At 45.1% G+C, this 23,921-nt stretch overlaps 2 protein-coding genes across 3 annotated transcripts in view; both read right to left on the bottom strand.

The window, feature by feature from the left end:
- Positions 1–538: 538 nt before the first annotated feature.
- Positions 539–18,932, bottom strand: CNGB1 (cyclic nucleotide gated channel subunit beta 1). 2 transcript variants are annotated; one of them, XM_042438630.1, is made up of 20 exons: positions 18,793–18,932; positions 16,583–16,655; positions 16,409–16,451; positions 12,490–12,634; positions 12,041–12,160; positions 11,202–11,359; positions 10,353–10,520; positions 9,625–9,833; positions 9,345–9,395; positions 8,649–8,735; positions 8,405–8,469; positions 7,323–7,445; positions 7,055–7,196; positions 6,631–6,790; positions 5,824–5,921; positions 4,976–5,059; positions 4,237–4,355; positions 3,595–3,741; positions 2,620–2,797; positions 539–1,987 (listed from the first exon to the last, which is right to left on the bottom strand). In XM_042438630.1, the coding sequence occupies exons 1-20, from the start codon at positions 18,879–18,881 to the stop codon at positions 1,784–1,786; spliced, it is 2,463 nt and encodes an 820-aa protein (XP_042294564.1). In that variant the 5' UTR covers positions 18,882–18,932; the 3' UTR covers positions 539–1,783. The 2 variants fall into 2 exon arrangements, with proteins under 2 accessions (XP_042294564.1, XP_042294565.1); XM_042438631.1 differs by lacking the exon at positions 18,793–18,932 and adding an exon at positions 17,210–17,451 and having other exon boundaries at positions 16,409–16,655.
- A 494-nt stretch (positions 18,933–19,426) lies between these two features.
- The window catches only part of LOC121914370 (cyclic nucleotide-gated cation channel beta-1-like), an 8,785-nt gene continuing 4,290 nt past the window's right edge, over positions 19,427–23,921 (bottom strand). The window contains exons 5-13 of the mRNA XM_042437761.1: positions 23,817–23,917; positions 23,563–23,605; positions 22,915–22,996; positions 22,272–22,353; positions 22,050–22,083; positions 21,152–21,299; positions 20,740–20,815; positions 19,904–19,940; positions 19,427–19,624 (exon numbers count right to left, since the gene is read on the bottom strand). Of these exons, the coding sequence (XP_042293695.1) occupies positions 19,608–19,624; positions 19,904–19,940; positions 20,740–20,815; positions 21,152–21,299; positions 22,050–22,083; positions 22,272–22,353; positions 22,915–22,996; positions 23,563–23,605; positions 23,817–23,917 (620 nt within the window). The 3' untranslated portion in view covers positions 19,427–19,607. The remainder of the gene's footprint in view (positions 19,625–19,903; positions 19,941–20,739; positions 20,816–21,151; positions 21,300–22,049; positions 22,084–22,271; positions 22,354–22,914; positions 22,997–23,562; positions 23,606–23,816; positions 23,918–23,921) is intronic.

Below are 23,921 nucleotides of genomic sequence, written 5' to 3' on the forward strand. Positions count from 1 at the left end.
GGGATGTATCTGCACTGCAGAAATAAAGCAGTCTGATGCATGTATATGGCCTGCATCCTCCCCATACCTTAGTCCAACCAGAGTGACCAAAAAGGATTTCACGGTGGTTGCCCTTGAGCTTCTTTGAGGCGCCTTTGTTTAAGCCTCTTTGCCTTCCAATGACTATTTAAAGCCGGCCGTGAAAGTGTGACTTGAGTGCGGCTATTAATTTATTGCAGGCTTCCTCCAGACAAAAAATTGCACAGCTTCATCCACAAAAATCCCTATAGTTTTCAAGGAGACAGCTGTGTCTGTCTGTTTCTTACAGTGTCGATGCACCCTGAAAAATGCTGCAAGATCCCTTTGCAGATGGACATTGCAAACAGAAGTTGGGAAACTACACATCTTTGGTTGGAGGATATTCCAGAAGATGTCATTTTGGATATTTAAAGAAAACTATACCAATAAATACTGCAACGTCCAGCAGCCTCCAGACACATCTGACCCGTCTCAAGAAGTCTGAAGGAGTAAGTTGCAAGAAGTACAGATAGACGGAGAGTGGCAGAAACTGTGCTGTTTTATTAGGGCATTGGTGTGCCACTGTGTGCTGTTGTTTAGGCAAGCTTAGCAAGTGCTGTTTTCTATAGAGACACCAGAGATTGCAATGCTTCTATCCCATCTGGAAACCTGCCAGCCCACCAAGTTTCCTCCTTCTGCAACCAAGGCTGCATCTGCACTGCAGAGTTAATGCAGTTTGACACCGCTTCAGCTGCCATTGCACCATCCTATCCCAGGATTTGTAGCCGTGGCACCAAAGCTCTCTGACGGAGAAGGCTAAGCATCTCACAAAACTACAGATCCCAGATTTCGCAGTTAAAGCGGTGTCAAACTGTTACTTCTGCAGTGCAGCTCAGCCCCAGATCCTGGTGTTAAAGAGCCACTTTGGCTTACCATTTGGAAGACTGCTTCCAAATAGAGACAGGGAAACCCCCTGTTTCCCAATTTCACTACAAACAGAAGGAAAGGCAGCCAATGATATCAGGATTAACAGGATTAACGTCCTAAATGCACTTTGAATCAATTGCCAGTGATGCTCTGGGGCATCTCTTTCTGCTGCAGAGCATCCCATCCCTTGACTATTAGGCCAATATAACCCTTCCGTTCACTTTGTTAAATCATACTAAATAAACCCGCGTATCTGCATACATACATAATAAATCTGCAAACCATACTAAGGGAAAGTGAGTTGTCACTACAAGAAACCAGGTGTGCATTTAGTGCAAGTAAATAGTGACTTATGATCCTAAGGGTTTGGGGGAAAGGGCTGTTATGCTTTGCAAGGGTTTCTGGCTTTTGCAACTGGAGGAAAGCAGCAGTTTCCTATTACAGTGGGCCCCCGATATCCATTGGGATTTGGTTCCGAAATCCATGGATGCTCAAGTCCCATTATATACAACGGGGGAGTAAAATGGCATCCCTGCTATAAAATGCTGAACAAGGTTTGCTTTTGGGGATATTGTCAAGCCATGGTTGGTTGAATCCATGGATGCAGAACCCAAGGATATGGAGGGCTGGCTATAGAGAGAGATTCATTGACAGTTTTCTTTTCTGCTATGATTCCCAAACTTTGGTCCTCCAGATGTTTTGGACTGCAGCTCCCAGAATCCCTTACTGTTGGCCAAGCAGACTGGGACTTTTGGGAACTGAAGTCCAAAACATATGGAGGCCCAAAGTTTGTAGCAGAACAATAGAGATCACTTTTGGAAGAAGAGTCAAGCCACCAAAAATGCAGGGGCCTCTGTCTCTATTTAGTTTCCTCCTTGTCTGCAACTTCCACAGAGAGAATCTGTTCATCGCTTTTGGGTACTGGATTCATGCAAACCAGGACAGAGTGACCAGAAGACTTGGAAACCACCTTCTCAGTCCTCTGGTCATCTGGTTTCTTGGAAGCAGCCGGTGAACCTTGACTGAGTGGAGATTTGGGTGGAACCGGAGTGGCGTTGGCATCCTACAAATATAAATGCATATAGTTGTTAGAGATATAAATGCTTCTTGTTGTTTGCACTGGGATCCTTGCTGGTGAGGTCTGTCTTGGGAGCACTGTGCTTGGGAAGGGCACTTCCAGGCCTCTGTATCCATCTATTGTTGTTGTTGTTATTGTCCTACTCTGGACAATACCTCCCCAGCGAATCCCAAACTTTGGTTCAGAGGTTGGACGGATAACATTTCTCCCAGGGAGGGCTTTGATGGTGTCTTCTTGCATGGCAGAAATGGGTTGAAATGGATGGCCCTTTAGGGTCTCTTCCACCACTAGGATTCTGTGGTCGCAATGCACAACGCATGGAAATACCAAGCGTGATGTACATTACAATGCAATATGATGCACATCTGCAAGTGGAATGCACCAACTGTGCAATGGCAATGCATGTGCAGCCTGGTTTCTGCAATATTCATGTGAACGCAGATGCTGCACATGAGACAAAAATGTCCAGCCACTTCTTCTGCAAGGGAACTTACACAAGGATAGGACACAATGGAGGCTGGATCTCAGCCTTTGTGGATCTCCCCATTGCTAGTGGACTATCCCCGGCTCATGCACCCTCTTTCCATGTTCCAATCCATCCACAAACGCATGGTCACCTGCATGGCCTTCAGCTCTTTCAGCTTCCATCGGATGTGCGCCAGCTTCCCTTTGCCTCCCATCCTTCCGGCAGCAACCAAAGCGGCTTGGAAGAGTTTTGGGGTCCTGGCCCTCGGAGGAATGATGACCGAGACCCCTTTCTCGTCTTTGGGTTTGCTGTTGTTTTTCAGCATTCTCCTGCGACAGAAAATAGGGGGCAGCAAGAATAACATTCACATTACGCTGCATCCCTGGAACAAGTTAGAGCAATTTCCAAAATCAATTACGTACAGAATATATTTTTTTCAATGCAGAAAGGTGAGATATTAAAATAAAACATTAGCTCAGCGTTTCAAGGCAGTTACTCTTCTGATGCTCTGCCTTTCTGGAAACTCTTTTTTTAAATGTCATTTATCAAATTAACAGAATATTACAGTCAGAGGAGAGATGGGCAAAATGTATTCCCAAATCCTGTTTAGCATCTCATGGGACCCCAGTGCTCCCCATAATTCGTTTTTTTTTTTTGGGGGGGGGAGGAATTGGCATGACAAAATTTGGTGTCAAGTGTTATCTACACCCCACATTGTGAGAAACTTACGGCAGCTCCAAGGCAAATCCATCATGTGGTTTTCTTGGCCATATTTGTTCAGAGGAGGTTTGCCATTGCCTTCCCTTGAGGCTGAGAGAGTGTGACTTCTTGCCCAAATGGATTTCCATTGTTGAACAGGGATTCAAACCCTGGTTTCCAGAGTCTTAGCCCAATACTCAAACCACTATTCTCGCTCCTAAGCCTAGAAACATCCCACAAAATCCACTAAGAAATAGCAGACCTTCTTTTTTGGCATCCTGAGTCATGTTTGCAGATTTGCTAACCATAGATATGCGACTGAAGGGAAACTGCTGAGATAGACAAACAACTGGGCTGCGCAGATGTTCCTTGTCCTCTGCAACTACGATGGAACCAGAAAGCATCCAGTTCAGTCCCAATAACTCACCTGGCCTTTTTCCGTAGCAGCTTCTGAGACTCTGGGTAATGGACTAGGATTTCGTTCAAATCTTTCTTATCCAGGATGAAAAGGTTCGTAAAGCCATGTGCCACAACGTTCGCCGTGCGCCGATTCCCACCTCCCACGGCTAGCAGGCTAATAGGGAAAAGCAATCGATCGGTCAATCAATTGGTCAATCAATCCCAGGTGCGTAGGATTGTGTCTGTAATTCAGCTGCCAACGCTTTGCTTTTGGTGTGATCCCCAATATGTTTCAGCAACAATATAAATTCATTAGCCTCTCATCCAAATGTCCAGTCATTCCTTATCAAGAATATATTGTATCTAAGCTCTTTTAATTAATGTGCAACCTTTGTGATTAAATAAAAGCTCTCTTTATTGGGGTATGGCCACTCTTACAAACTGTAAGGGTTGGATGTTCCCATGTTAGTGGGATGGTGAATCTGCTACAATGCTTTAGTCCAAACTTTAGTCTCACAGATAGCAATAATAATAATAATAATAATCTATCTGCATCAGACTGCCCTATCTGGATACTACTACTACTATTATTATTATTATTATTATTATTATTATTATTATTATTATTCATGTTCTGTGTGACAATGATCCAGCCTCTCCACTTCTTCACCTGATCTCTCCAAACACGGACCCAGCCTTCAATGTCACCAAAACTGTCTTGCCGTCCGGACCCCCAAGAACCATGACTTGTCCGACTTGGATGATGTACATCTCTCGGCCGATTTCCCCCTGGAAAAGAGACCAAAGGCAAGAAAGGGGATTGGGGTCATGCACCACTTCCGAACCTTTCACCTAAAGGCAGAGAAAGGGTGACCCATGGGCTTCACTTGGAACCCACAGTTTATGAGTCCTCCAAACATTTTGGTCATTCCCAAGACCCCTAAACAGTGATGCAAGGAGGAGTAGGATCCATTGGCCACAAGTGTACCTTGAACCTCTTTTGGGGTCATTAAACTCTTCTGCCAGTCCTCCAAACCCCAAAAGTCTTTGGGAAAAATCTCTCTGGTTTGCAGATTTTGGCCTAAAGGCTTCACCCAAAGACCTCAAATTGCACCCAAAGCACACACAAATTGGATAGTTTTTGCCCAACAATACTTTTCTGGTGAGCGAAAATATCACTCTGTATAGTTTAGAGTTTTGCAGATCGGAGATGGCAACCCCAAATCTTCTTCCTGAATCCCAAATCTTCTTCCCGAACCCCAAACATCTCAGCTGGAAGGAGATGTCCAGTCTCAATCTCATCTGGGACTTTCTCCTTGTTTTGTCAACATATTTGGGGCAATCTGAGGGTCTGGTGCAGATACCAAATTCCCCAACTTGGCTCAAGACCCGTAGATTATTAGTGTTACCTTTTTGCACACGTAGTCGTTGGGTAAGTATACAACCGACCGCAGCCTCTTCAACATGTCGAAGATCATTTGCCGGTCGCAACCCTGGATGCGATATATATATATATATATATATATATATATGAGAAAAGGAGAATCACTAAGTTTGGAGAAGGTGAGGGATGCAGTAACTTCTGTGATTGTTATCCTCTGAACTTTAAAGGATCTAATGACAAGGCGACCAGATGTCCCAACTGCAAAGGAGGGCAAGGTGCCGCAGGATGTAGGAACTTCAAGAAAAATGGAAGACATTACAAAAGAAAAACTAAAAATGTTCATACAGATATGAATTCATGCCTCATTGGAGTTTACCACACAAAGGAGATCAGCAGTTAATATCCCGGAAAAATTGGGTAATTATATGTAACGGTTTCATATGCCGTTGCACAGAACTCACCATTAAAGTGGTCACAAAGAAGAATTAACGCACATCTTTTTACTTTCAGGATTTCAGTGACAGTGTGTTTCTGGGATCACTTTATGCACGCAATTGTATGTGATAATCATTGGCGCAATTACTTGCCATTTCCGCTTTATCTGCTTTAAAGGCTCTCTTTAGTGCTGAAATTAGCCCCAGTGTGTTATTCGTGCTCAAAATGGAGGTCAGTTTGGAACCCCTCCTGGACAAAAGGTTGAAAGGGAAGGTATTCTAAGAGGTTTCCTGGGATGATGAAGCTCATGGACTGTTTGGTGCGGTGAGGACCAAAAGTTTGGACCATTAAAGTTCTGGACTATGATCCAAAGTGGATCTAACCGCTTTCTTTGTGACAGGAAGCTGCCAAATACCACGGCACTTAATCTAGGCTTACCTGAAAAAGTGGCACTTTGCTCACAATGCCGTAATTCACATCGATGGCAATGTCCAGCCTCATCTTCTCCGGCAACTGCATCATCAGCTCTGATTCATCTGAAGCAAAGGAGACATTGCAAACCTATTTGCACTTTCCTGTGACCAAAAGTCCTCCAGAAAAGTCCAGACTAAAACCCCAAAGAGGATTCGCTGTTCCATTAATTCAGAGTTTAGCAGGTCAACCCCAAAGTTTCTTCCTGAACCCCAAACATCCAAACTTGAAGGAGATGTCCAATCTCTCTCCAGTCTTGGACCTCCACCCGTTTTTTCAGCATATATACGTAATCATGCATATATATATTATATTGCCATTTCTCTCAACCCTGGCCCTACGTTCTTCTGCTCTTAATAGTGAATTCCCTTTTAATATGGCAGGGTTGCATATTAAAGCTGCAATACAAATAACAACATAGCAACTGTTCAGAAAATTAACTTTCCACTTCAGCAGATGTAAACATGCAGCTCAGGCTGCATCATCTTCTAGACTGTAGAAATCATGGAGTGTTGACACCATTTTCACTGCCATGGCTGCATCCTATGGAATTCTGGGATTTGTAGTTCTGTGAGATGTCTGTCCTTCTCTGTCAGATACCTGTGATGCCCAACCCAGCTACAAATCCCAGAAACCCATAGGAAAGCGGTGTCAAACTGCGTTATTCCTGCAATGCAGATGCAGCCTTAATGTCACTTCTAATTAGATACTAGGCAACATAGAATATATCTGTGGAAGAGCGAAGCCCGTTTCCAAATCTTCCCCGCCTCTTACCCAGCATGCCTTGCGAGTGCCACGTATATTCGTACCACGTTTTGACTCTGTTCTGGACAGAATGGGGGATTCTGTAAAAGGCCATGTATTTGACCGTATTGTCCATGCAGCTCCGATAGTAGGTTTGTCCGGCGGTGGCAGCGCCCACAACATCCCTCATCTGCACAAAACGAAGAGCAAAAGAATTCAGAAGAGAGTGGTGTTCACCTGGAATATTATCCATCTGCAAAGAGAACTTGCAAAATCTTGGGGGCTGACTGCATGAAAGGAGCTGCAGCTTTTCTGGACTCGTCGGTCTAAGTTCCTCAGATGGATGGCCTTCAAAAGCCCATGCAACAACATCTTTCACACATTTCGGTTTCAAAGATGCTGCAAGATATCTTTATGTTTTTGGAACCGACCCTCAAGAAAGCCACCTTCTTACCTGTCCTATCATAACAGAGAAAGCGAAGACGCCAGTGAAATAGTTGAGCAACTGGAAGACGATCTCAAACAGATTGTGGGGATCCGGCAGTCCTCCGATGGTGATCAAGGTTTTGATGGCCCAATAATAGCAGCGGATGTAGCTTCGGAGAGACAAAACAGGTGAGAAAGGGCCCTCTCACTTGCATCAGGCGCCCAGGTGCTTCTCTACTTCTCTACTTCTATCTTACAAGGAGGTGGAAAGGAGGCCACCGGAGGAAGAGGAGTACCTGTTGCCTTCCCCGTTGTAGACCCAGGCGGAGGAGCCCAAACCCTGGGAAGAGGAGGCCCAGTAATACAGGCAGCAGTTCACATGCAAACTGAAGAGCAAATAAGCCGTGATTCTGATCACTCTACAAAGAGGAGGAAGGAAAGGATGGTGGTCACAACAGTGAACGGCGCTCTTGTGCGCCTTTGAGGGCAACCCTAAGGCGACCTATTGCAAGGCTTGTTTGGAGTGGTTTTGCCCTTGCCTTCCTCTGAGGATGAGAGACTGTGACTTGCCCAAAATCATCCAGTAATGTGCGGAGGTTCGAACAAAGGTCCTAGTCCAACATCCAAACCACTACATCACACTAGCTTCCCAGTGTATTTTGTGGTTGTGTGCCTTCTTCAAGTCGTTCCTGACTTATGGAGACCCTAAAGGGGTTTCTGGGGCTGAGAGAGTGGGACTCACCCAAAGCCACTCCATTTCCAAAACTTTGAACTAAACATGGACATTGTGCATCACACAAAAATGTCTCCATGGCCGATCAGGGATTCGAACCCTGGTCTCCAGAGCTGCCATCCAACACTCACAAGCCCTACAACGTGCGGGGATCCTGTGCGTCTGTTGTGTGCCTTCAAGTCATTTCTGATTTACAGCGTCCCTAAGGCAAATTTATCCTGGGGCTTTCTTGGCAAGGTTTGTCCAGAGGAGGTTTGCCATTGCCTTCCCTGAGGCTGAGAGAGTGTGACTTCTTGCCCATGGTTTCCCAATGGGTCTCATGGCCGAGCTGGGAAGCATAGTCCAACACTCAATCTGCTGGGTCACGCTTGGCTAAAATGGCACATTTTTTCCTGGCAGTGCTCTCCTTGGTGGAAAGAAGGCTTTGCCATCTGCAAGGAGGGATGTTCCAACTTTTGCACACTGTTTTTGCACAGAGAGAGAAGAAGAGCTGCCCCTGGGAAGAACATGGAAGTGAGCCAGGCTATTGTGTGGCTTAAAATGCGCTTCTTTCTTCCTTAATGCAGCTGAAATAGGGAAAACCACTGGGACCAAGAGAAAATGGCAGAAGCCTTTTCCAAGGAGAGGAAGAGGAGCCCAGCTCACCTGTAAACATAAGCCTTGCTCAGGATGGCTTCCAGCCGGTTGTTGAACTCAAAGAAGGCCAGGTACTGGAGAAGAGGAACAGAAAAGGCTGATCAATGTGGAGCTTCCAGGAAGGAAGGATGGAAGCAAGCAAGGAATGCATTTGCAAAACTCCGAATCCAAGGATTCCACAGAACGGAGCTGCAGCACTTAAAGTGATGTTAAACTGCATTATTTCTACAGTGTAGATGCACCCCTGGCTTACCTTTAAGCATCGGGGCAAACGCAAGAGAGGATTCACACCGACTTTGAAGTAAAGGAAATCCAGGGGAAGGAGGCAAATGACATCCATCTGCAAAAGAACCCATCAATCAATACACCAAGCATTCCTTGCCTTTCCCACAAAGCTGGGATTTGAGGCAGTTTGCAAAAGGGAGACAATTGCAAATGAAAACAAGTGGCTAAAAACATATAGACAAATACGATTGAAGTAGCATCAACGGCTGAGAGGACAAAAACCTTTTAAAACATTGATCTGAAAGCAAGTGTCAGGATCCGAGTCCCTGTTTGCGTGTTGTTAGGTTGTGTGTTAATTTGCTGTTGTCGCCCACTTCATTCCAAGGGAAAAGGAAGATAAGAAATGAAATACAATGTGTCCTTGGTATCCACAGGGGTTTGGTTCTGGGACCATCATGGATAGCATAATAATAATAATAATAATAATAATAATAATAATAGATAAAGTGCTGTAAATTTGCACAGCGCTGTACAAAAAGAAATCCACGGATACCCAAATTTTGTCAAATACAATGGCACAATATCCCTTGTATAAAATGGCAAAACCAAGACTTGCTTTTTGGAATTCATATAAAAATTCTGTGGATATGGAGGGCTGACTGTAAATATATTTTTAGAATATATATTATTAGTGTAGGTTAAAATGAAGGGAAGTGTTCTCTACCTTGAAACGATGTGACTTCAGGTAGTTCCTTCTCATGGCCTTTTTGTCCATCTAGAAGAGAAAGCAAATGGAAAGAACATCAGTCTCCATTGGGCAACCTATGGTTTGACGTGGCCCATGATGCCACTGCCATTCCTGGTGGAGACATCATGATACCGATCCAAAATCGCTTTCCTGGGTCCATTCTTACATACTTCCAGACCCCTCAATGCAATGGAGAAGTTACTGCAGCAGAACAAAGGCCATCTGCCAATGGTTTGGTTTGCTGTGCATGACTTACGATGATGTCTCCTTTCTCCACAAACTGCAGCCGGACCTGAAAGGCGGCTATGTCTAGAAGGTAGATGAAGTCACAGAGGTAGTCCATGGCCATCCAGTAGCAGACATTCCCAGGCGTTTGGTAGGGAAAAGCCCAGCGGACGGGGATCAGCCAGCAGTTCCAGTTCCATGCCAGGACCACAACGAAGAGCCAGAAGACATACATCAGGTCTAAGGTGGGAGAGAAAAGCCCAGAAGATATTTAGAAGCCATGCAGGAATTGATCTGCAAAAGCTTATCCTGCCCAGAAGACTTTGAGCGTTTGAATGTCAGACTACAGCTCTGGAGACCAGGGTTCGAGTCCCATATCTCCGCCACACAGAAACCCATTGGGCGACTTAGAGCAAGTCACACACTCTCAGCCTTTTGGGAAAGCAATGGCAAACCACCTCTGGAACAAATCTTGCCATGATTTTCTTGGGTCGCCATAAGTCGGAGATAACAGAAGAACAAGAAATGAGCAACTATCACACCAATGCCCTGCAAAGCACTTAGGTGCACTCGTATTTGGAAATGAAGCAGGGCAATGCAGCCCTGCAAGCTATATGCAAATCATGTTAATTACTAGATCATTAGCTGTCCAGCCCATGGTTCATTTCTGGGAAATCCCTTGGTATCAATGGCTTCCCTGCTTTCTGTTACATAACTGCCCATTGCTTTGGTCGAAAGTTCCTCTGCCAACTTACTTACTGGTGAGTGGGTCAATGCTACTGGGAAACTGGAATCGGATTTTCTTCGCACGGCGGAGGAAGCGCCGGCCCTTAAATGTGCAGCAAAGCATGTTGCAGGAGTCCTCCTCCTCCTTCTCTGCTTCTCCTTCCTCCTTCTTTTCTTCCGGCGGTTTATCTTTGGATGGAGCTGCGGGAAGAACGAAAGCAAAGGGTTCACTTCTTAACCTATATCTATGCCTCTGAGACTAACTCATTTATTTCAATTTTGGAGGATATACGGACGGAGTACAGAATCACTGCCCACAAAAAGTCTTAAAAACAAGTCATGCCAGACTAATCTTATCTCTTTTTTGGATAAAATTACCAGCTTGGTAGATGAAGAGGATGCCATGGATGTAGTACATCTTGATTTCAGTAAGGCCTTCGACAAAATACCCCACAATATTCTGGCAAAGAATCTAGCAAAATGTGTGTTGGACAATTTTGCAATTCTGTTTAAACACAGTTATACAGATAATAAGATATAGAAGGTTGCAAATTGTGATTGTTGTGTGCCTTCAAGTTGTTTCTGGCTTATGGTGACCCTAAGACGAGTCTATTGCGTGGTTTTCTTGGCAGATTTCTTCCTCTGAGGCTAAGAGAGTGTGACTTGCCCAAGGAAACCAGTGGGTCGCCATAAGTTGGAAACAACTTGAAGGTGCACAATACCCACAAGAGGAAAGAGGCCTTTGTGGGATTTTCTTTTTGGTGGCCAAAACACCCCGGCTGCCTTTTGGACTACAACCCAAAGCGGATTCCCTGCCCTACTGACCTGGATCTACTGGAGCAAAGGCCTGAATCAAAGCAAGATGTAGGAAGCCACACTTACTGGCCGCAGGGGTTTCCTCGTCCGAAGAGACGTCCGGGTCGATCAGCTTTTCCTTCACTTTCTCCGTCCGGTCCTTAAAGAGCCTCACCAGTTCTTGCAAGCGGTCATTGATCATGGCGCTGTTTTGACTTGCAGTGGAACTGCTGCGCTCCGGAAAACTACAGATCACAAAAGGCAAAGGATAAGGCCCAGGAATGGCCTCCAACCCACATGGAAAGGGCCTCTGGACCTATGGGGACCCCAGTGAGAAAACCAGATACCTCCTCCCACACTTTGAGACCTTTTTTTTGTCAAATGCACAAAGGAAACAAAAACCTGAATTTAAAAAAATGTATTATTTACCATTATTATTATTATTATTATTATTATTATTATTATTATTTATCACAAGAAGCCACAATGTTTTTGCACTGAGAGCAATAACTTTTGGGCGAAATGCCACACAGCCCTATTATGGGAGCAAATGCACAAAGCGAACAAAAACTCAAGTTTTAAAAATATATTTACTTTATTTTATTTTTGTTATTATTTACATCATCTCATCATTATTATTACTACTATTATTTTTAATAATATTATTATTTCCACAATGGTTTTGCGCTTTTGTCTTTTGGGCGAAATGCCACACAGCCCTTCTATGGATGCATCTACACTGTAGAAATAATGCAGTTTGAGACCCCTTTCGCTGACATGGCTCCCTCTTGGGATTTGGTTTTATGCGGCACTAGCACTCTTTTGCAGAGAAGGCTAAAGGCCCTGTAAAACTGCAAATCCCAGCTCCTTGGATAAAGGAAATTTGGATAAAAATGCCAAACAAACCCAGCGTCGGAGCATTGTACCTGATCTGATCTTCTTCTCTCTGAGGCCTGGACTGATCAGTCCAAGCTTTGACTGGAGACCGTTTTGGAGAAAGGGCTCCCAGATCCTCCGCAGGGTCCTCTTCGACGTGACCCTTCTTCCTAATTTGAAAAGGAGAAAAATCCATCAGATGCAGAATTTTTCCATCCCTTTCTTCTTCCACATGCCAACCAGGGCTGACTCTGGGTGCAACTACATTGTACAAATAATCTGGTTTGACGCCGCTTTAACCGCCATGGCTCCATGCTATGAAACTGTGGGAACTGTGGTTTATTTGTGGCACCAGAGCTCTCTGATAGAGAGGGCTAAATAACTTGCAAAATTGCACATCTCAGAATCCCATAGCATTGAGCCATGGCGGTTAAAGTGGTGTCAAACTGGATTACATCTGTAGTGTGGATGCAGCCTAGGAAAGAGCCTCCATTCCTACCTCTTGAGAGCCAAAGGTGTAACTGGAACCGCAAGGGTTTGGGATTTGTTCGGGGGTGAAGGGTGCGTTTGGGGGGCAAAAGCAGGGTCCCCCGAAAAGCCATGCTTCGAATCCACTTTCTGGATGTTCACCTTGGGAAAGTTACCTGAAAACAAGAAAGCAGATGAAAACGAGTCAGAAAGGAAAACCTCAAAGGCTGCTGCCACATTGCAGAGTTAATGCAGTTTGACACCACTTTATCTTCCACAGCTCAATGCTATGGCATCCTGGGATCTGTAGTTTGTTGTGGCACCAGAGCTCTCCAACGGAGAAGGCTAAACATCTCACAAAGCAACAGATTCCCAGAATTATGTATCATTATGGAATCAATTAAAGTGGTGTCAAACTGGATTATTTCTGCAGTGTGTTTTGGCACACGGAGGAGATGGGTCAAGGCTGGGAATCCAGATGGACTGTAAGACCCAGCAGCCTCGTCCAGCAGATCCAACAGTGAAGAAGGATGGGATTTGTAGTGCAATAACTGCATGGTTCCCACCCTTGGAATAAGGCATTGCGTTTTCACAGTCTGCGTCAGCGGCATCAGTTTGCATTTTGATGGCATCCCTCTTTCTTGAGGATCTAAAGCCTTTCTGAATGTGCATTGTTAGATTTTGCAAAGGAAGGTCTCTTTTTGGGGGTGCTGCTTTGATAAGACGCACACAGAGCGCACAAGTTAATAAACTGAATGTGACGCATGGAGCATGAAGAGACAGTAAGGCGAGGCTTTATGCAACCATCTCTCTGCTCTGAACGTCTTCCATCTTTCTGGAAATCATCAGCAATCTAGATATGGTTTCACGACAGCTTCCCTCGTTCAGCACAGAAAAAGGAGGAGAAAATGTTTCAGGAATCTTTCTCAAAATAGCCCAACAGCCACAAGGAAGACAGAGAAGCCACATTTACAACAAGAAGGAAGAACACCAGAACTTTGTGGGCTCTTAAAGATTCATTTCATTAAGGTTAGGTGCCCTGTAATCCACATCATGAAATGCAGGGAAGGGTTGCCATAAGTCAGAACCTCCAAACCGGGACAAATGTAGGACAAATGTAGGATAACATTTTCAAATGTAGGACACATTTTTCTGGCTATGCATATTGAACATGTCAAGGTGGTTTCACCGTTCTTGCACCAAGTGTACTTCTGAGAAGTGTGTACTTGGTCAAGGGACTTTGGTTTTTCTTCACTGCGCATGAGTTTGTAAAAATCACAGTAATTTACATTGACCATGCCTCAGAGGCTTTCTGATATCAATATCACCATTAAAGAACCAAAAACACACAGAAAAGGCACTTTGGAAAGTCACACTCTCTCGGCTTCTGAAATAGTGCGTGCATGCCTCTCAAGCTGACTCATATCATCATCATCATCACCACCACCACCACCACACTATCATTGTCAAAACAAGGGAGACTTGTTGGCATTAAAAGTACCCCCCCCCCAAAAATAAAAACACCTTGAGGCCTCTGGTCACTCACTCACCTTCTCCTCCTCCTTCTTCTCTCCTCCTCCTCCTTCTACCCCTCCTCCTTATACACACTTCTGAGAAGTACACTTGGTGCAAGAATGGTGAAACCACCTTGACATGTTCAATATGCATAGCCATGTTAAACCATGCTAAGTGTTAAACCCAAGGGGTTTGGTTATGGAATAAGCCTCTGAAATATGCAAGAGGCCATGTTCAGTAAAGCCATGTGAAATGCCCAAATGTGCCGTCGTGTGTGTTTTGGAATGGAGGTTGGGGGTGTTTGGCCAGAAAGGGAAGTCCATTTCTGCCATCTGTCTAGGAATGATGCCAAAATGTCCTCCATTTTGATCATGCCTAAGAAACATGCATTTAGATTAACATTTTTTAAAAAGCACCGATTTTTTTTGCATGTCCTCCATTTTTAGAAAAATGTGTCCTACATTTGAAAATGTTATCCTACATTTGTCCCGGTTTGGAGGTCCTGACTTATGGCAACCCTATTCCAGGACCCTCTCTGGATACCAAAATCCATGGATACTCATGTCCCCTTGTGTCCCTTATATAAATGGTGTCCCTTATATAAAATGGCCAAATCAAGCTTTGCTTTTTGGAATGTAATCTATTTTTTAAAGTGTTTTCAAGCTGTGGATGGTGGAATGCCTGGATAAATATCTGCAGATATAAAAGGCCGACTGTACATGAACATTTAGCAGCATCCTTTCTAATATCTGCTAGCCTTCTTTAGTTGCAAGACTGGGGAAAATACTAAATAATGTTGATGATAATGAGAACCTCTGGAATATGTGCTTGAGACATAAGCGCAGTGGCCAAATGCAGCTGAGCATTGCTCAGGCTGCCAACTTCTCTCTTTCAGGTGCTACAAGATCCGTTTACAAGCACAAGGCTGTAATGCAGCGGTTCCCAAACTTTGGTCCTCCGGGTTTTTGGACTTCAGCTCCCAGAAGCCCCAGCCAGTTTGGCCAAGTGCCAGGAATTCTGGGAGCTGAAGTCCAAAATACCTGGAGCACCAAAGTTTGGACCTCACTGTAGTAAGGGTTGATCACTAAAGGCATCTTGGTATAGCAGTAGAAATCTCATTTTGGAGTTGGGGAAGCTGTCTTCATTCTTGCCCAAATTAGCAATCCTGCTTGTTTGTTTTTCCTTTCCTGTGAATAGGCCAAGCATGGAGGAATAAGATGGAGAAGAGAGAGCGCACAAGCAAGTGTACAGATACCACAAGGCTCTTGGGTGTTTTTGCATTGAGAAAGAAGCACAGAGCATGCAAGACAGAAACCGACGGAGGCCTCGCATCCGCCTCCCACAACAAGCACCACGTCGCGGCTGACGCTACGTTACCCCGGGTGCGAGGGGAAGGCCTTTCCTTCCAAAAACCGGGGTTGGCCACGCCGGCCGTGCCCTTTCTGGAGACAAGGATGGGGATGCGTGAGGCGGGGGCCAGGCGGTGGCAGCCGCTGGGGACGTTGGGCAAGTGGTCAGCCAGGCCGCGACCGGACGGAGAGGCCACCCAAGGTTCAAGAGGCCTGTCCCGCACCAGGTGCGCCAGCGCAATGCCCCGCTGTGGCTTGGCCATGGAGCTACTAGCAAGCAAAGGCGGCGGCGGCAGGAGTCCCAAGCTGCAATAAAAAGCACAGAAACGGGTGAGAGAGGCGATGGGGGTCTCTTGCAAAGCGGCCCATCCGCATTGAGAAGACCATGAAACAAATGCACACCTTTCTATTATTATTATTATTATTATTATTATTATTATTATTATGGTTTTAATGCAATATAAAAAACAAAACTATAAAAGACAAATGCCAACCAACCAGCAAACAAACAAAATCAAGAGTCAACAGGAAACATTTTGGCCGTACATTTGACGGCACATTCTTTCTAAACCTATTTAAAATGATTGGTTTTAGATTATAACACAGAGAAATACTTGTACTTAGACATTCCAATTTCCATCTTCCCCTGTTTTATACCTATCCTTTACTTTTGCTTATTTAGTCCTCCTTATCTTTACTCCGTAATGCTGACACTCATCTCTGTTTTTCTTTCATGTTGTTGAGTTGTCTTTCCATTAATAGACCTGGATAAACTATCCCTGAGAGCCGGGTCATTTAGTTTTGCAAGGCATTCTTCTATAGACAGTATTGTCTCTGTTTCAATGCCTTGCATACAGCATTCATGCAGCTGTGCTCATATAAAGGAAAGACACTTTTTTCTTCTTGGTTTAGTTTAACTTCAATTCCTTCTGTTATGTTAAATCAAAAAAATTCTGGTTTTAACGGTTTTAAATTTTTTCAGTAATTTTATTTTTTATATTTTTAGGCATGTTCTCCCAGAATATTTTTCCTTTTTATCTTGCCACCACATTTGGTATTGAGTGCCATTGCGCAAGATGCACTTACCTTCAGGCGCGACAGATTCGGTTCCAGTCCCTTCCTCATCCGCCTTCATTAAAAGCAAGAACAAACACATTCCGCATTTGCAAGACTTTCAAGTGTTTTCTTTGCAGGTAAAACCAAGAAGGCAGACCTTTAAAAAGGAGCTTTGGGGAAATGGCTATTAAAAAGCAAACCCACCTGCAGAGAAGGAGACAAATAAGTGGCCTTTTCCGAAGGAGCTCCTACAAGGGCCTTGCCCTCCGATTCAGCCCTAGAAAGGTAAGTAAGAGCTATGAGAATGCAATATTCTTGCATGCATACATGCAGAAATCAATGGGATTTACCTACATATTGACTCACCATTTCACTATGCATTCAATAGGGCTCCTGCAACTGGGACGAACTGGTAGATTTAGAATAAAAACCATCTGTTGTTGTTGTTGTTGTATTTGCTTGGATTTGGTTCCAGGAACCCTCCCCCCCACGGATACCCAAATCTATGGATGCTCAAGTCCCATTAAATACAATGGATAGTAAAATGGGGTCCTGTATATAAAACGGCCAAATCAAGGTTTGCTTTTTGGAATTTATATACTTTTAAAAATATTTTCAAGCCCTGGTTGGTTGAATCTGTGGATAAAGAATTTGTGGATAAGGAGAACTGACTATATTATTATTATTATTATTATTATTATTATTATTATTATTATTAGCCCTTATTCTACCACATTCTGGGCTTTGGAAATCCCATTAAATAATGAGAGCTGCCGCTTCAATTTTGGGTGTTTTTCACTCCTCCCAGGAAAGAGTGAATTAAATACTCACTGGATCGTGTCATGTCTCTTTTGGAAGCATCAATGCACCCGGATTCGTACCCGCTCTGCTTCTCATGGGGACCTGGAGCCCAATTCCCTCGATGGCAATGGTTTTCGGGCTCCAAATTGCTTGCAAACCGCTTGCAAAGCAAGGACCTCTAAGGATGCTCCTTCGTAGGCTTTTGGAGAGATTGCAATGAACCTTGGGTCCTATTAAAACAGACGGAGCAATTCTGCCAGAGGCGGCCGAGGGACCAGAGAGGGTTGCTGCCGGTTGCCAGGAGAAGCAGAGCAGTTGCTAGGGAGAAAAGCAGGTCACCGGGAGATTTGGATTGGTGGTTGCTAGGCGCCCCTTGGCATCATCCCTAGCCAGGATGCAAGGCCATCTTCCCTGCTCAAGAGGCGGAAAAGTGGCCCTGGGATCAAGCATCCCAGAAGACCCCTTTCCCCATCTCTTTGGATGGGTCCTAGATGGCAATGCCCATCTTCCACATCCAGAACAGTCAAGGGCCATGCTGTCTGGGGGTGATGGGTAGGTAGTCCCATACATCTGGAAGGGCACCAGGTGTAGGGATAGCTGCTGTAAGACGACAGGTGTGGAAATAATAATGCCATTTGACACCACTTTTAACTGCCACAGCTCCATCCTACAGAATCCTGGGGTTTGTAGTTTTATGGGGGCATTAATACTCCTTGGCAGAGAAAGGCTAAAGACCTTGTGAAAACTACAGAATCCCAGAATTCCAAAGGATAGTGTGACAGCATTTAAAGTGGTGTCAAACTTGCACAATCCAAGATGTAACTCTGCATCATTCCCAGGAGTTGTTGTTGTCATTGTGTGCCTTCAAGTGGGTTTCCTACTTATGGCAATACATCAGTAGTACGTCATTAGCACCAGACTTTGCTTGTTAGTTGGTTTAGGGACTTTCAGTGTGTGCAAGAGTGCATCGCCTTCAGTTGAGCCCTGGTGGCACAGTGGTTCAATGCCTGTACTGCAGTCACTGACTCAAAACCATAAGGTTGCGAGTTCAAGACCAGCAAAAGGGCTCAAGGCTTGCATCCTTCCAAGGAGGTTGCTAAAATGAGTCCCCAGATTGTTGGGGGCAAATTAGCTTACAGTTGTAAACCGCTTAGACACTGCTTAGGCGGTTTGAAGCGGTAGCTAAATGAAGCTTGTTTGTTTGTTTGTTTGTTTTCTTTTGGCTCTCCAGGTTATGACTCACCCAAAGTCACCCTTTGGGTTTCCATGGCTGAGTGAAGATTCAAATCCTGCTTTCCAGAGCAGAAGCCCAATGCTGAGCTGGATCAGGAGATCTCCCTGTTTATCTGATAGCAATGGCTGCCTCTGTGCTAAACTCATTTGCTCACATTCATTGGGGGCCTAGGAACAGGAAGGGTCCTCCTTTCCAGCTGCTGTGCAATGCAACCCAGACGATACCTGGGTGCCCACTCATGGCAAACCAATGCCCATTGGGTGCCCTCCAGCTTGCAATGCCATTGCACATGGTAGTACCTGATCCCAGTTTGCACCAGCATCGAGTGACCGGCTGGGACTGGTCAAAGACCCCATCCATTTTGTCTTTGGCTTCCTACCTCTGCTCTTCTCTCTGCTCCATGCCAGGCTGGGTTCGTGGACTTGGGGGGGAACCCAAGGAAGGCTCCCCTTCACTGGACCAACGCATTACTTTCTGGTGGATGGTTTGGCTTCCTCCTCTTCCTCCTCCTCCTCCTTTATTCATGAAGCATCCCAAATCCATTTGCTTCTTGGTAAGGGTGCAAACTGAAAGGCGATTAGGGGGATGGCATGAAAGATGTTGGTAAATAAATATAGAAGATCTGTCTGGTGGAAAGTGGGACGAACATGTTTCTTGTGGCTTCAGGGTGCATCTACACTGGGGAGGTAATGCAGTCTGACACCACTTTAAAGTGCTGTTGTTTGTTGTTGTTGTGTACTTTGCAGTCGTTTCCGACTTATGGCAACCCTAAGGCTCAGTTATCATGGGTTTTTTTTGGCAAGATTTGTACAGAGGAGGTTTGTCATGGCCTTCCCATAACCAGCAGTTATGCAAGAGAAAGCACAATCGTGCACAATGGTGCAATACTGAACAGTGGAGCTACGCTTGCACTGCCATTGTGCAACCACAGTTTTGGGATCTTCATCTAAGATCACTATTGCCTTCCCAAGTTTTTCATTGTGGAGATCCCCCCAAATAAAACTCTGTTCATCTCCAGGTTCAGACTGTGGCTTTATTTGAGCTTAGAGCCAAAAAAAGAATATAAATACACCAATAAAAATGTGCAAAACTCTTTTTCTCCCATTGGTCTAGGGATACCCATTCGACCTGGCCTCTCTGTCAGTGGGTTTTGTCCTCCCAAAATCTTCGGGGTCCATTTTGTTTCAGAGGCATTTAAGCCCCTTTGCTCCCTGAAACAAAAGGAGAAAGGGATGTTAAATGGAGGGGAACCGTTTGGGACCGGACCAAAGTTGATAAGGCAACTTCACCTCTCCTTCCTTCCTATCTGCAAATATACAATTAGACACTGGAAACCTTTCTTTGAGGATGGTCTAAATTCAGATGCTTTATCCCAGCAAAAGGGCAACTGTGAGTCCCAACTAAAGTATTATTAAGAGAACATTTAAGTAAATCCCATTCATATGTTGTTTTTGTATGCCTTCAAGGCAAAGTGATAATGTGGGACTTACTTGCTTGTCCAGAGCCCATCTCTGCATCTTCTATTCTCTGTCAGAAAGAAGAAGATATACAGTAGATTTACACGGTGCATGCACAGGACACACATAAGACACACTCATGGCACACACATAGGACACTCATAGGATACACATGGCACACAATGGGACACACATAGGATTCACATGGCACACAATGGGACACACATAAGACACTCATAGGATACAAATGGCACACTTATGGCATACACATAGGACACACATATAAGACACACATATAAGACACACATGGGACACTCATAGGATATACATGGCCCACAATGGGACACACATAGGATACACATGGCACACCTATGGCATGCACATGGCATACACATAAGACACATATGGCATATACATAGGACACAGATGGCATAAACAGGAGACATATAGGACAGATATGACACACATATAAGACACACATAGGACACACACAGGACATATATGGCACATGCATAAGACACACATGGTACACACATGGGATACACATAGGACACACATGTGGCCCCTCTGCCCCCTACAAACAGCCGACAGCAACAGGGAGCCAACGGTTGCAAATATCTTGCCAATGCCCACAATTCTTAAGAAGAACCTCTTCAAGACTATCCTGAAGCATTTGCAGCTGCTTTCCCTAACCGAGTGCTTTGGGTATCTCTTGGACAACAGTTCCCATCCTATCCCACCAACTATCTTTCCCAGCATCCCCAGGCAACTGCTCCAGGCATAGGGGCATTGGGTGAGGGAAGGGAATCCATGCACCCCTTCCCTGTGTGAGCTGTCTTTGTGTCGGAAGGCAAATGCCTCCTCCTCACCTGTCCATCTTGGGTGGCTTTAGGGACCGGTTGGGGCATCACTCTCTCCAGTCCCTGGACAAGCCACTCGAAGACGCTGCCGGTTGGGACAGAAAGAAAAGCCCCATTAGGACCATTGCCCTTTGCAAATTTCATACTTGCAAGCAAGGGCAAATCATTTTGCAATGTTCCTTCTCGCCCTGAGAAAGAACTTTGGATTTGTAGATCAGGCACTTGGGATGAATTTTCAAAAAGGTCCAAGCCACTGGACATCCCATGTAAACTTTGGCCTAAACAACTAAGTGGATCCCCTGGACATTGCACCCACCAATGTCTCCAACAATCCCACTTCTCCAAAGGATTCCTAAAGGATGGACCCAATTGCTCCCAAGCGTTCGGGGGGGGGGGGGAATGGGGGTCTGAATGGGGTTACCTGATGCCGTCGCCCCCAAGACTTCGGGGAAAGAGGGAGAGGCTCAGGTTAGACTGGCTGCCGGTGGGGGTCCGGTGCTGGGGTCCGGAGGCACTGGGAGAACTGGTTCCCTTCCCAGGGGTCCCTCGGCTGCGGTCTTTGCAGATGGCTGGGAATGGCATCCAGAGACAGAAGGGAGGAAACATGTCAGTCCAGTCACTTGCATTATAGCTGTACACTCCACTTTTGCAGCTTTGACTTTTGCGGATTTGGTTATTTGCGCATTTTAGGAATAAGTTCTCTCTTGAAACATCTAGGTCCTCTAGTGCCACTCTATGGTCAATTTTAACCAAATGTCGCATTGCCGGACCTATAGAGATTCCTAGAAGGAACACTCTACTAGGCCTTTGTAACTCCTCCAGTGCAGTTCTATGGTCAATGTCCAGCAGATGCCGACCACAGAGCTGCGCTGGAGGACCTAGAGATTCCCAGAGAGGTAAAAAGAGTAGTGTTTTTGTTATATGCAGTTTTTCTACATTCACGGGGCTCCTGTGCCCCTGACCTCAGCGAATGCTTTTAAATTCCACTTTAAAAGTCCACTATTAAATTCAAAAATTCACATGGTGGCAAATGTCATTTGTCATTAAAATGAAACTCACTGGTTTTTGGAGGGCAATGCCTCATCCGCCTCCCTGTCACTACCTTGATCCCAGCATAACCTTAACTCCATAGTTACTACAAAGCATCATTCCTCTCCCTTGCATTGGGAGGGCATTGGGTGCGGGACCCTGGCATTGTGAAATTTTAACAACTGTTCCATAGTTTCCACAAGCAAAAGGTTAGTCCAAAGCAAAAGCTGGGAAAAGCTCTGGACCGATAACGGTCCCAGTACTCAGTTTACTTCTGGAGGCTCACTTACCCTGCTCTGCGTCTCGTCCTTCTGAAACCCCTTCCTGATGCAGAAAGGAAGAAAGAATAATAAGAATAAGAATAGTGTGATTAGACTGCAACTCCCAGCGTTCCTCATTGGCTTGATGGATGAAGCCGATGGGAGCTGCAATAGCTCTGTTTCTGCATGATCAACATGTTGCGCTTGTTCCCAGCAATGGCATCCGTTGTTCTCTGATGCTCCTGCACTCACCTCCGTCTTTCTCATGTTCTCTGGCTGAGGCATCATTTTCCCAAACCCTTCCACCAGCCAAGTCAGCACTTTCTTGCCACCACTTGAGAGAAAATACAGAACAAAAAGACATTAGGATGATATGGAGGAAGAGAGTAGGATTTGTCTGCCCCAGCAAGGGCCAGACAGACGTTCTGTATTTCACGTCCCTCTGACCTCAATGGACTTCTCTGGTGTTTACAATGGCTCCATGAATAGCTACCACTTTGTTGTTATAGAATCCTAGAGCTGGAAGAGACCCCAAAAAGGGCCCTGATCCAGTCCAGCCCCAGTCTGCCATGCAGGAACTCTCTATCAAAGCATTCTCTGTTTTAAAATCTCCAAAGAAGGAGATTCTGCCATAATCCAAAGCAGTATATTCCACTATCAAGACATTCCTCCTAATGTTGAGGTGGAATCTCTTTTCCTGGAGCTTGCAGCATCCATTGCTCTGTGTCCTATTCCCTGGAGCAGCAGAAAACAAGCTTGCTCCATCCTCAATATGACACCATTTCCAATACTTAAACAGGGCTCTCATATCGCCTCTTAACCTTCTCTTTTTCCGGCTAAACATCCCTCATAGAGTGTCATGGTTTCCAGACCCTTCGCCGTTTTGGGGGCTTACATTTTGTCCGGGGTGTTATTGTCAGAGCTGGACTGCAGTTCACTGTGCTCCTCATCCTCTTCGGCATCGAGGTCAGTCACCTCTGGAAAGGAAGAGGGCGGCCATTAGATTGGCATTGGGTGTGTGTGTGCGAATCACGCCAGATGACACCCAAATTGGGGGGACCCCACTGCTCCCCAAATATCTTCACCTGCCTCCCTTTGTAATGCTGGAGAGATGGGGAGGGTGGGGTTCAATGGGAGGAGAAGCAGAGGCCTCTGGGTTTTTCATTTTAATTAAATTTAAATTTTTACAAAGAATTTTAAAATGTTACTTTTCCACCATTTTCCTTAAAAACGTAGCATTATTATTACTATTACTATTATTATTATTATGATGCTTTATTTATATAGCGCTGTAAATTTGCATCTTACCAAATTTCCCTCCTGTGGTTTGCTGTGGCACCAAAGTTCTCTGATAGAGAAGGATAAATGTCTGACAGGACTACAGATCCCAGAATCCCACAGCATTGATCCACAGCAGTTAAAGTGGTACCAAAGTGGGTTATTTCTGCAGTGCAGAGGCAGCCTTCTGCACAGGAGCCCTGTCCTGTTTTTCAACCCAAAAGTGCATGAACCTATTCCCACGAAACAAATGCAAGCCTCTTACCTATTTCGTCCTCATCCTCATATTTGATGCTCTGGACTTCAGTCTGCGGGTGGATTTATAAAGAAAACACAGTAATACGCGTATGTATATATATATTTCTGCCACAGAATCAGCAAATCTAATTTGTTCTTTTAAACATGGATTTCATATTTTATAAATGAGGGTCTCAGTGGGAGAAAACCCAGGTCCAAAGAGGCAACCATGAAACCCAAAGTGGTTACAAACAAAGCCAAAGGTGATCGATGGTCACTCACCACGTCAGGGATGTCCACGCTGGCCTCAAAACTCTTGGCCACGGCCTGCAGCTTGACCGGTGTGCTTTGGCCAACCGGCTGAGGGATGACCTTCCCCAGGCCTTC

The sequence above is a fragment of the Sceloporus undulatus genome, chromosome 8 (assembly GCF_019175285.1).
Source record: "Sceloporus undulatus isolate JIND9_A2432 ecotype Alabama chromosome 8, SceUnd_v1.1, whole genome shotgun sequence".
In the NCBI taxonomy this organism is placed as follows: domain Eukaryota; kingdom Metazoa; phylum Chordata; class Lepidosauria; order Squamata; family Phrynosomatidae; genus Sceloporus; species Sceloporus undulatus.

Bases quoted from the DNA above. Each gene is read 5' to 3' on its own strand.
- CNGB1 (XM_042438630.1), bottom strand. From the start codon at position 18,881: ATGCGTTGGTCCAGTGAAGGGGAGCCTTCCTTGGGTTCCCCCCCAAGT. The intron at 16,656-18,792 runs GTAGGAAGCCAA...TTACCTTTCTAG, and splicing joins GAGCAGAGAGAAGAGCAGAG to GGCTGAATCGGAGGGCAAGG. The intron at 9,834-10,352 runs GTAAGTAAGTTG...CTCCCACCTTAG, and splicing joins TAGCATTGACCCACTCACCA to ACCTGATGTATGTCTTCTGG.